Source organism: Pundamilia nyererei, unplaced genomic scaffold (assembly GCF_000239375.1).
Source record: "Pundamilia nyererei isolate P.nyererei 1_Seehausen unplaced genomic scaffold, PunNye1.0 scaffold00006, whole genome shotgun sequence".
Classification (NCBI taxonomy): domain Eukaryota; kingdom Metazoa; phylum Chordata; class Actinopteri; order Cichliformes; family Cichlidae; genus Pundamilia; species Pundamilia nyererei.
The window spans coordinates 484,986-496,738 of NW_005187407.1; the positions used below are offsets into that span (position 1 = coordinate 484,986).

At 41.4% G+C, this 11,753-nt stretch overlaps 1 protein-coding gene across 3 annotated transcripts in view; it reads left to right on the plus strand.

The window, feature by feature from the left end:
* The window catches only part of pde4d (phosphodiesterase 4D, cAMP-specific), a 203,691-nt gene that overhangs the window by 46,711 nt on the left and 145,227 nt on the right, over positions 1-11,753 (plus strand). Inside the window, exon 1 of one of the 3 annotated variants that reach the window (XM_013914818.1) lies at positions 4,759-4,960. The exons of the other annotated variants lie outside the window; for them this stretch is intronic. Within the exon in view, the coding sequence (XP_013770272.1) occupies positions 4,869-4,960 (92 nt within the window). The 5' untranslated portion in view covers positions 4,759-4,868. Of the gene's footprint in view, positions 1-4,758; positions 4,961-11,753 lie in introns of those variants that run through there. 3 annotated transcript variants of the gene reach the window in all.

An 11,753-nucleotide genomic window follows, 5' to 3' on the forward strand; every position in this document is an offset into this window, starting at 1 on the left:
GGTTTTTGTGCTCAATCAGAGAGGAAAAGTGCCAAATACCAATCCGTTTATCACCACTTTGACTGACAGGCGGATACTGCTACAGGGGGCTTTAGACCATCGCTGTCTGATGTGTCACTTCTACTACTTCCAGTGGCTGGAACTGGAGTTTTTGTCCAAGGAGTAAAGATAATGAAGTTAGATCAGTTTAAATACCTGGGGTCAAACATCCGAAGCACTGGACAGTGCACAAAACAGGTGAAGACCTTGGTGCAGAGTCCAGAGGGGTGATTTATAACAAAAGGATAGCAGAAAGAGTGAAGGGGAAGCTTTAAATGATGGTTTGGTGTCTGTGATGCTAACAAAAAGACTGGGGGACGAGGTGGAGGCACAGTAAGAAGGAGTTAAAATTTTTGTTGGGGGTGCTGAATGTGGAGCTCTCAGTCAGGAGAAAAGAGAAAGACCACAGAAGAGATTCACGGATGTATCGAAGGAGGACATTTAAAGGGTTGATGTGAGAGAGGAGGATGCTAGGGTTCGGTTGAGCTGAAGACAGATGATCCCCTAAAGGGAGGAGCTGAAAGACGAAGAAGAGGAAGAAAGGAACCTGAGCTCTTGATTCTCACTTTTTGTCATCTTGGTGCCTATTGAAGCGTTTCAGTTGAGTCATCTGACCAATAATATGGCTTCACATGTGTGGCTGATTGTATTAACAGACTTACCAAGAACGGCTCAGTGAGAATTTTATTCAGCTGCTGCTTTGCCCTGATTGTCAGGCATCTGTGTGTTATTTTGCAGCAGTTCGGCCCATCTTTTGGCCCATATGTACAGTTTACATTAAATACAAATGGATGGATTTCTTTTGCACATGAGCCCAACATGTTAGGAGCAAATCAACAGAAGAGCTCAACACCAGCTAACAGGTATTAATTAACTTATTAATATGAGAAAGAAAGTGTCTTAAAAGACATTAACTGAGAACAGCACAACAAGATCAGCGCTGGATATTAACTCAATACTGGATCAAATCAGCTACCACTCTATTGATTTTCCAGACACTAAAATGTCATCTCTGGAGTGTTATGTGAGAGATCAGCTGGAAATAAACACTTATTTATTTTTCATTTTATACACACACACACACGTTATAGATACAGGCTAGAGATTCCACTTTCGCTCCCTTGATAACAATCCAATAGCAGTTCTGTTTTTTTCTTTCTTCATTAAAAGTCTGTACAGCTCACTGCGAGGAACTGATTGAGTTCATTCTCCTGTATGTGAGGAAACATAAGCCTGCAACTTGACTTACTTTCCTTCCCCCCCACAAAAAAACATTTAAATGCAAATATTTTTTAGGCTAGCGCCAAATATAGTTATTACAGGAAGCTTAGATAACCATGTCATGATTAAAAATACGACTTAATGTAAATCAGCAAAGTGTGTCTGATAGAATCCTCCAGTACTAATAAGATCAGTATTGGAGCAATCAGGTGTAATCACTAATTACTGACCGCACTATACTTATCCCGTTCCCATTATCTCCTAGCGTTTTAATTCAGCACGAACAGAAAAGAAACACATATTGGGGGGAAATTGGCGTGACACGTGAAACAATCTAAGGATTCTAAATGTGCTCTAAAAAATGAAGGGAACGCAGTATACCAGACAGTCAGTTAAACTTCAGAGATAAAAACTACTTTCACCTGCTTTTGGTGGAAATCCAAGCAGGTGAACAGGTACACTGCCGAGACAACCACAACATAGCCCTCAAAAATTGAGTATTTTCTTCTCCAGTTTTGCTTTTTGTCATGTCCTTTTAACTGCCAGTAGCATGAGATGGTCCATGCAGCCCATTCAGGTTGCACAGGTAGTCCATCTCTCACCTTCCGGAGGGCACACCCACGCTTGCGATCTTAAAGAGGGTCGCTGTCCAACCACAGTCTCAAGAGTGTGGAGGAGATACTGTGATACTATGAGACAGGCTCTTATATGAGGAGAGCTGAGCAGGGTTATAGAAGGGTTCAACCCAGCAGCAGGAGGAGAAACAGAAGGAGCTACCAGAGCGCTAGAAAAATGACCTCCAGCGGACTACTCGTGCGTGTTTCTGACTAAACTGTCAGAAATAGAACAAAGAAGGAGGAATTAAGGCCTGTACTCACAGCCCACTAACATTTGTCCAAGAACATGTCATTTTATTTCTTTATTTTTGAGCACTGTATATATAAAAACATATATAAGATATTTAAACACTCGTGACCTGTGTTTAAATATCTTATATATGTATCCTGTGCCAGAAATGGCGCAGTGTGGTTATTGAGGTGGATGGCCAGAGGGGGACATTGTTTCCACATCTAATTGTCACTCAATCAGACCCTAGCTTGCAAACCAGTAAAAAGAAAAAGAAATCATATTTCTCTTGTTAGGGACATTTCAGTACAAACCCATTGCCACGCAGCATTCGATTCATATACTAATATTAATGGAAGACAGTTTTTTTATTAATACAAAAACAAATTTGTGCCAAATGTGTCACAGTGCATAACAATTACCTGTCTGCTTTTCTCTTTTAAGCATTATAATAAACCTTTGTGTGTCTGACTCATCCATTGTGCTACTTTAAAAACAATCTTACAAATAAAAGAATAATATACAAAAATTCTTCTGAACAAGCTCCACTTTGCTAAAACATCCAAAAACAATGTCCATCAAACATTCATGAAGGAGGTCAAGCAGGCGGCCAGTTAATGTCACAGATGTTTCAAGAGTGACAGCTGGGATAAACATTGATTCAGTTGCAGTTATTTGACTTTAAAATGTTCTGCTGTGTCAGTATTTTCATTATATCGACCAAAGGTTTTGTGTTGCTATGAGCAGTTCGGAGCTAAAGGGTTAAAAAGAAGAAGACGAAATCGAGGGTACAGTGTTATCAGCATTAGAGCATTGTGTATAATCCCTCTTTTCACAATTAAAACCACCCCGCCCTATAACTTGTAGCTTTTTAATATGTTTAATAACAGAGCATGCAGAAGATTACACATGGCTGTGCTGGCTACTGACAGATTTATGCGTCAACAGATGTTAGCTGTTTGCAACATTAGTGGGAAACATTTTATAGAGGGTTTGCTAATATTAGTCGGTATTGTGTTTCTTTAAGGTGACCCCAAATGCATGTTGGGATACTCTTATATGACCCTGTTTAGCAACAAAGCAATGGAAAGTAAATGAAATGGCTATAGCCTGTGGTTTAAGTTTCAGGTCAGTTCTTAGAGTGTATGTAGAGTATTTGGTTCTGCCGTGCGTGTTGTTGTAGGGTGTTCGGTTGGCTTAAGTAGGTAAACTTGGACGCGTACAAAGCAAGCACATGAGCTTCTTGTGTATGCATACATGGCAGGCATGTGCTCTTTATTCTCTCTCCTCTGTCCTGCTACCAATACTCTTACTCGCCACTTCAGTCTTCTCTCCCCTCGTTTCTCAGATTACATTTTTACGCTTAAGACTGGAGAGATGACATTCCCCACGCTGTTATTTTCTTGAGTAATGGGCTTGAGCTGCAAGGGAAGTGTGAGGAGAGGAAGGAAATAAAGCACTCTTCCCTGATAGTCCCACTTTCCCTGAAAATGAAGACAAACAGAAGAGAGTCGGGGGGGATTTAACAAGGTGGCTGGATGTTTGCGCTCCCCTGTACCCTGTGGACATCACAGGAATGGTTTCATTAATTAGTGTGAAGGTGAACTTGTTTTACCTGCAGTGTGTTTAATGTCAGCTGCTATAAAAATGCTTCTCATTTTCTCATTCCATCCAGTGCATCTCCACAAAAACTGTGTGCGTGTGTGTGTGTTAAACCTAAATCTCATTTGGACTATTGTGTCATAAAACTGGTTCAGTGGTATTATATGATATAGCGGCTCTGCACAATCCCACCCCCTGATTTTCTTTCTTTTTTTTTTCCAATCATGGAGGTTTTTAGGGGAGGTACTTTGGGTGGGTCCCTCATGTTTAATGTATTATCCTGTTCCCTATATCCTGTCGCCGCTTTTTTCCTGCAGGGGACATGAAGACGGGAGACAGTGTTGTCAAGTCCGGATGCTTTTACGCACAACTCTGCGCCAAGTTACCTTGAACTGGTTTTGCACAAGTTTGCATCATTTGGGGAGACCATCCGTCCGTTTGGACCATCCTGTGCTGAACATCTCGCACTGCCGCAGCAATACAAGCACCTTGCAGAAATGGGCGTGTGCGGAGGAAGTGGGGAGCACTTGGAAACCAGACTGACCTGAGAGTTCTTTCTCGTAGCTTTACTCAGGGATACATCCCCAAAACTGCAGTTTAAAGGTCTTCCTCGTGATGCGTAAATGGATTCGTTTTTATCTCACTGCTTCAGTGTGTTTGCGCATGGTGTCAGCGATAAAGTTGATGGAGTTAAGCTCATTACGTGAGCTAAAAATCAAAAACTGGACGTGAAGCACCCGGGTAGCTAAAAAAGCAAAACAAAACAACAAAGTTGTCTAATTACTTGTATTATTTGATTTTGTTTTATTAAAAAAAAAACACAAAAAAAAACACCTGAACTCGCAGCTGTTAGTCAACCTCCTGTAAGCTTTCCTGACTCATTCAACTTAAATGCTCCCAAAGTGTAGATTTAGTTTTTAAAAAACAATTTTATAACCAGCGTGGGGAGGAGGATGGATCCCGCCTGTGGCAAAGTGGGGACGGCGCCTCTGGTCGCTGGCGGCGGAACCGGCGTGAGTGCAAAGGCGCCCAAACATCTGTGGAGGCAGCAGAATCAGGCAGCGCTCTCTCCGCTCCACCACGCGCTGGTAGTGCGCAAGAACGACCGTGTTAGACAAAGAGGCTTTTCGGACACCGAGAGATACCTCAACCCGAGGAACATGGACCGGACTTACGCAGTGGACACGGGGCACCGACCCGGGCTGAAGAAATCAAGGATGTCGTGGCCGTCGTCCTTTCAAGGTCTTCGACGGTAAGGACAAAATATAAAAGGAAACTGCTTTTCCTCGGCTTGTTTCCTTTTAATTCCCCCTCGATGAAGATGGGCGTTGTGTGGCTGACTGAGCGAAGAAGTGTTTCGGTTCTTATTTAGTCCTAACTTTGAGAAGGTTACAGTACATCTTTCTGCTTGCACGGTGCTCGACCTCTGTTTTACATCACTTTTTTTGTAACATAAGGTCCCAAACATTTACCGCGCTGTAACGAGGAAGAAGATGGTGAATAAACTATATGCTATATGCCGTGCAGCGCTAAAGGGTTAAAAAGAAACAACGGACACAGTCTTATCGGTATAAACCCTCTTTGGCAATTATAAAACCACCTCATCCCATAACTTGTATCTTTTTAAATATGCTTTAATAACAGAGAGTACGGAAGATTACGCATAGCTGTTTCATTGGGGTCAGAAAGATGTGTCATACTGGAGAGAAGAAAAGCAAGAATAACGATGCAAAGAGAGAGTTTTTTCTCTTGGTTGTCACAAGCCATTCTCTCTGTTAATATCAATTAGGTAGTCTATATTTGGCACAATTGTCATTGTGTGGAATGACAAGAGTCTTGTGGGAGTCAGAGGCAGGCTTTAACTAAAGGAAGGTCACAGGAATTATTCATATATGATGTATCCTAAATATATTACACATATGCAACCTCCTTGTATCCTAAGTGTTTAGGGGTCTTGAGGGATGGGCTCCACTTAGTTTTAGTATCTACAAGAAGCCCGGCGTTCATGTCTGCATTCGGCACTACTCTGCTCTCCATAAGCAAAGTAGATATAGTAGAATGTCTTTGCTATATGATCACCACATCTTCTGAAATGACTCACTGCATGCGACAATATGGATAATCACAACACACGTGCTCTTGACAACTGCTGTGTTTTCACAGGCTATCCGCTATCCAGAGGAGCTACTGTAACAATGTTTGCTATAAGAATAGTTTTAGTGAATCTCGTCTGCATACAGACAGAGACACTAAAGCACCTCCGTGCTCAGACAGCCAGCCTGGTTGTGTGAGGGAAATGTTTCTGCTCTAATTACTCACATGTTCTGGGAAAGAGGGAGGGGGAAAAAAAGACCAAATGAAATGAAATCTGAGAAGGTCACCTCAGCTCTCAGGCTTAAGTGACTGCTGTGGATGTAAGTTTCTGTCAAATGGCTCGCTGTTTCCCTTTTTTTTTCTTCTTCTTTCCTCCTCCTTTCTTTATAATTGTTGGTTTAGATATGAGTGATACTCGCCTGCAGCGTCCAGTCACCAGTCAGCTATAGAAAGCACACTGGCTCGTCTGGCCAGCCGAATGGTTCCTGTCACAAAGAGGAGAGGCTAAAGAGAAGGAGAGAGCGAGCGAGTGACAGAGGGGGGAAGGAAGGAGGGAGTGGTGAGAGGTGGTGGTGTGTGGGCCTAGTAAAACAACCGTGCAATGCTATGTTGAAAATATATTGATTTCAATTGCAAAAGAAAATGCACGCACACATTTGAAGATTGTTTATGCACCTTATACATTTGCTTCAGAAGGAAAATTAAAATTGGATTAACCCAAAGAAATTGAATTTCACACAGGTGGCTAATTACGCAAGAGGCACATTGCACTCCAGCACATATGCAGGAACATTAACACAAAACCAAATCAATGGCCCTTGAACACCGCAGCCCATCGGACTGTTATTTGCACTTGGTCAATAGGCTCACGTAATTGGTTGTTGATTTTTGTGTGTGCTCAATGGGTTGCATGTTTTAGTAATTCCTGATTTCAGTGTCTTCAGGAACTGCCCCCCCCCCCCCCCCCAGAGACCTTCATCCAGTGAACATGTCATTAGATGAACATCAGTCTAGATATATAATCGGATTATTACACCGTTTCCCAAGTGTTGGGCTTATTGTGTGACACAAAATATATTACAAAACACTCAGAAGACCAGCCTTGATGTACTACAGCACAAACAAATCTAATATAATTGTGTGCAATGAACATGAGATCTTTTTGCCTTTGAAATGGTTGCTTTAAAGACCACTCACAGTCAGTTGCCATCTTCAAACAACTGCATCAAAACAGTGATGAAATGGCAGTAACACGAGGTTGGTCTCCCATCAGTACATAAATATTTGTGATAATACAATAATTAACTGAATACATTGGCGAAAACTGCAAATCTGTTGCAGATACACATAAATTCTCATCAAACGGAAATTCATATTAACTACTTATTTTTAGAGTGCTGTCACAAGGTCAGATTGGAATCAGAAATAATGAAATAATAGTGATGTAACTGCTGCCGGATGGTGATTTAACTGCAAAATGACATCCTGCAGCAGTTACATTGTATATAGTGGAGTCATCTATTGTAAAGAGACACGTCCAGGATAGTGGTGGTGGTTAGCATTGTCGCTTCACTGCAAGGTCCTGGGTTTGAATCCATGTTGGCACAATTTCTGTGTGCATTCTTTCTGGGTCCTGTGGCTTCCTCCCACAGACGTTAGGTTAAGTTGATTGCTGATTCCAAACGGAGTATAGGAGTGAATGTGAGAGTAAGTGGTTGTCCAACTCTCTGTGTTAGCCCTGTGACAAAGCAGCGACCAGTCTAGAGTAGACCCTGCCTCTCCGCTTGTCCCCTCTTTGACCCTGAGTGGGATAAGTGGAAGAATATGGATGAGTTGCAGTCACCAATGCAGATGGACTCAGATTGATTGCAACACGTTGGCAATCTGTCTGCATTTATCAATTAGTGGCCAGTTGTTTGCAAACCTTTGAAAACCTGTCTGAGAGTGATAGCAGTCAGTCCGAGTCGGACCGAGATTGGTTGGAGACAGATTGCCTCCCACAAGGTGACCTGTGCAGTCACCTGGCGATCGAAACAGGTCACCCAGAGGTCAAGGATGCTATACGCTTAGTCTCTCAATCTCTGTTGGTTGCCCCAACTACTTGGGGTTGTCGGCTAACAGCAAAAACATTCAATGCAACTATAGGCAATTTCTTTACTTTTTTCTAGTCTCAAGGCGGTTGCTGTCCCGTTCTTTACTCTAGTGTGACTGAGCTGTAAATGTTGCTTTAAATGAAACCAAACAGCACATGAGCACAAAAATACAAACATGTAAAATACATATTCTGCAGTTTCATTAAAACAACATTGCTTGGCATTGTGCATTTTTGATTTTGTCATTTGAACAGCAGTGTGTTTGCCCTCTAAGAGCCTTTAACCGCCATTGTGAACATAAAACCTTCTCTAGGCTACTTGACAAGAAACACAGCTTATTTCTCCTGCAGGCTTAAAAGCTTTTCATTCTTCAGATACACTTATTGCTACATAGTGTTCATGTGTGATGCATGCATTATTTACCTATTTGATTGACGGTTTTAATTAACAAGGCTCCAGAAGGTCACACAAATTCACACGAAAATTCAGCAATCAAGTTGTTGCTGCGAGTCAGCTAAACAAGACGTGTTTCCTGATTGTAACAGACAGACATAAACAACTTCTGCGGCAGTGCCCCAGTAGAAAACTAATAAGAAGTGCCAGCTACTTGCTCAACACGTACAATTGATGTCAATCTTATGCAGAGAAAGAGACAGCAAATCTTTCAGTGAGAGGACTGTCGATGTGGCTGCGTGTGCCTGAGTAGCTGGTTTGGTGCGAGGTCAATCAGCCCCAAGGTAAAAGACATCACCCAAATGTGTCACAGTCTAGGCTAGGCTGGGCCTGGATGCTGCTCAGGGCTTCTGTGAGACCTCAGCTAAAATCTGGAGCATTCTTTGATGAGGAGATGGCATCTCTCCCATTCCTCTCCTGCTGCTTGCCTGTCCCTGCCATGGGGACGCTACAGGGGGGTTATCTTTATCTTTAGAGATGTCAGTGAAGAGGAGGATAATGGTGCCTTCTTGCTGTACAATCACACAATTTAAGATTTGATGATTCAGTGGGTGGAAAAGCAAATGTCAAAACTGAAAGAAAAAATCCCCCAAAAAACAAAACAGAAACATCTGAGGAGGGAAGTGAGAAAGGATGAAAAGTGCTTAATTTGGATATTTAGTTACTTCATCACTGGCTGGCAGATTGGAAACTCTATCTCTGTCCTCTACCTTTGCATTGTACTTAAAGGCCGCTGATTTTTCTCCAGCCAGTCTTCCTGCTGTGAATGCCATTACCAGTGAGGTTTTTAGCCACGATGAAGCATAACCCCCTGGCTGTGTCATTAGATCCCATGGGTGTTAGAGAGTGAAGACGGAACTGCTTTTCGGTACGTGGTTATATATAACCACTCACAGCCATAATCACAGGCATACAGTATTGTGCAGAAATTTTGAGTCACTCCTCATTTTTTAAAAAATATTTTGCTAGGAAAGTGGGAATAGGTGCAGCGATTTGAAATATAAAAATATAAATGGAAATGGAGCATATAAGGTAAAAACAGTATATTTGTACATTTCTAATGAGCATATTAAAAGTTAATATTTGGGATAGGGTTAATCTTTATTCTTCATCTCAGCCTGGACTCTCGTAGACAAGCTTTCTTGTAGATTTTTTTTAAGTAGTCTTCAGTTGTGGTTCTCTGGGCTTCCTGGAGGACATTCAACTCTCTTCTTTGTATTTTGCTTCCTGTTGGTCCGTTCTATGTCAGGATGATCCCACACTGCTTTAAGAATGTTGAGGTCCAGACTCGGCGAGGACAAGCCGTGACTCATAGTATTTCATAGCATTAGTGTTTTTCCAGGTATGTTTTTACTGCTTTAGTTGGGTGTTCGGGATCATTGTCATGCTCTCCCGATGTCCTCCGTACATGCTGAGAATGATTTGAACCAAAAATTTCAAATTTGCACTCATCTCTTCGTAAGACATCATGTTCAGTCCAGTTGTGCAATCTGGCATACCTCAGCCTTTTCTCTGTGATTCCCCGAATCCTTCCATTGAGAACATTTCTGATGAGACTTCAGTGAACAGATGAAGTATTAAATACGAGAGATTCATGTCTCAGGTCCTGTTTCTTAAGGGCATGACTTTCATGTCGGTCACTTGATCTTTTATCCCTCACTTGTCCAGCTTTCTCTGATTTTATAAGGACACACTGTAGACCATGTTTTCAGCTAATAGCTCTTTGAGAATCATCTTGTTGGTGTAAAAAAATTAATACTTGTAAAACTGTGTTATCCTTGTCAGATTTTATAGATTCGATGAAACAAATGGTGACAATTAGGGCTTTTTTTTATACAGACGGCTAAAGATATAATTTAAAACTAGTTCTTTATTAAGTTGTCTATTGTGTGTAGACACAAGAGTGGTTAATTTCTTGAGTTAGGTGCCTTTTTTTTATTCTCGAATCATTTGTAGGTCAGGGTTAAGCAGCTTTAAATAAAAAGAAAAACATTCTTCTGAAAATGATCAAGGCCGGAATTAAAATAATTAAAAAGCCTGGTTTTCACTCTGTTTCTCAAAACCTTGAGAAACAGAGTCCAGAGGCCAAGCTTTCTTGAATTACAAGAAAGTCTGGCTTATTGAAAACAAAATATAAAGAAATAAGGGGCGATTCCAGACTTTTGCACAGAACTTTACTGCACATGCTGTTGTATTGTCACAGTAGACATCTACTGCAAGGCTTTTGTCATCCAGGAAGATGTCTAGAACATGTTAATAAACACACTAGGAACTGGGTAGTAAACTTTCCATTAGCAGAGATCAGCATCAGACATGGCGTGTCTTGGGTAATTAAATGGGGCATGAGTGAAATGCACTCTGTATGATTTTCTGCTGTGTTTCATGTCGCAGAATGAAAGGCAGGCAGAGCTGATAATTACACGAACGCTAAGCCCTTGTCTGTGACTTGCCGACCTACTCAATCGTACAGAAATGGAAGGTGTATTGAGTTTACCCTTCGGATCAGCTTTGTGATTTACCAAGGCTTTGAAGGCTGAGTATGTGCATTAGGATCTTATATAATGAAATATCTCAGACAGCCCTTTGCATGCATATAGAGCAGGTTTCCTAACACATGCAGTCACATGCATGCTTAATTAAAGGAATATAGTGAATGCCCATGTAAATGCATCCAAATAGTCATAAAAGCATAGGAAATTGTAATTAAGGTGGAGATTTTCCTTACCACCAGTTTTCTCTCATATACACTTTCAACCCATATCTAAGTCATGTTATTTGTCTAAGCGTGAAGTGAATAATGCCTGAATTTCACTGCTGTTTTCCACGAGTGTTTGGGATTATACTTAGGCCTACTTTTTTAACCTCTTCCTCCGCAGAGTGTTGTGGCTCCCAGCTGTTTGTTATAAAAATGCATGGGCATTAATTGAAAGTTGCGAAGCAGGACACATTGCACCAAACATGCCAACGTCTACTATTCTGTATAAAATAGATAAAGGATTTGTTATTATAAACTTGATATAGACATTCAGGAAAATGCTCAGTATATAGGATTATTTTCGATACTTCAGGGGAAAATTACAAATTAAGAGGTGTATTTGTTTTTAAATCAAGATCAGAGCAATGCTGGTCCGTAAAAATGTACTCAGCTATAGCCCTGTTTATTACCTGTGCCTCTGGTGACTTGGGACCATACTTCCATTGCCGATCAAATATTTGCTAAGGTGGACTGTGATAGGTTTGTAGCTTGAACCCATCCGCTGGAACGTTGAAGACAATATAATTACACTGCAAAGCAAGACACAAGTAGGCAAGCTTCTTCATGTTTCTCGTGCACGGGAGAGAACCGGACAGGCACCGTTCCTTCGCTTGACCCCAGTTGCTCTCGTCCGTTCTCCCGTACCACTG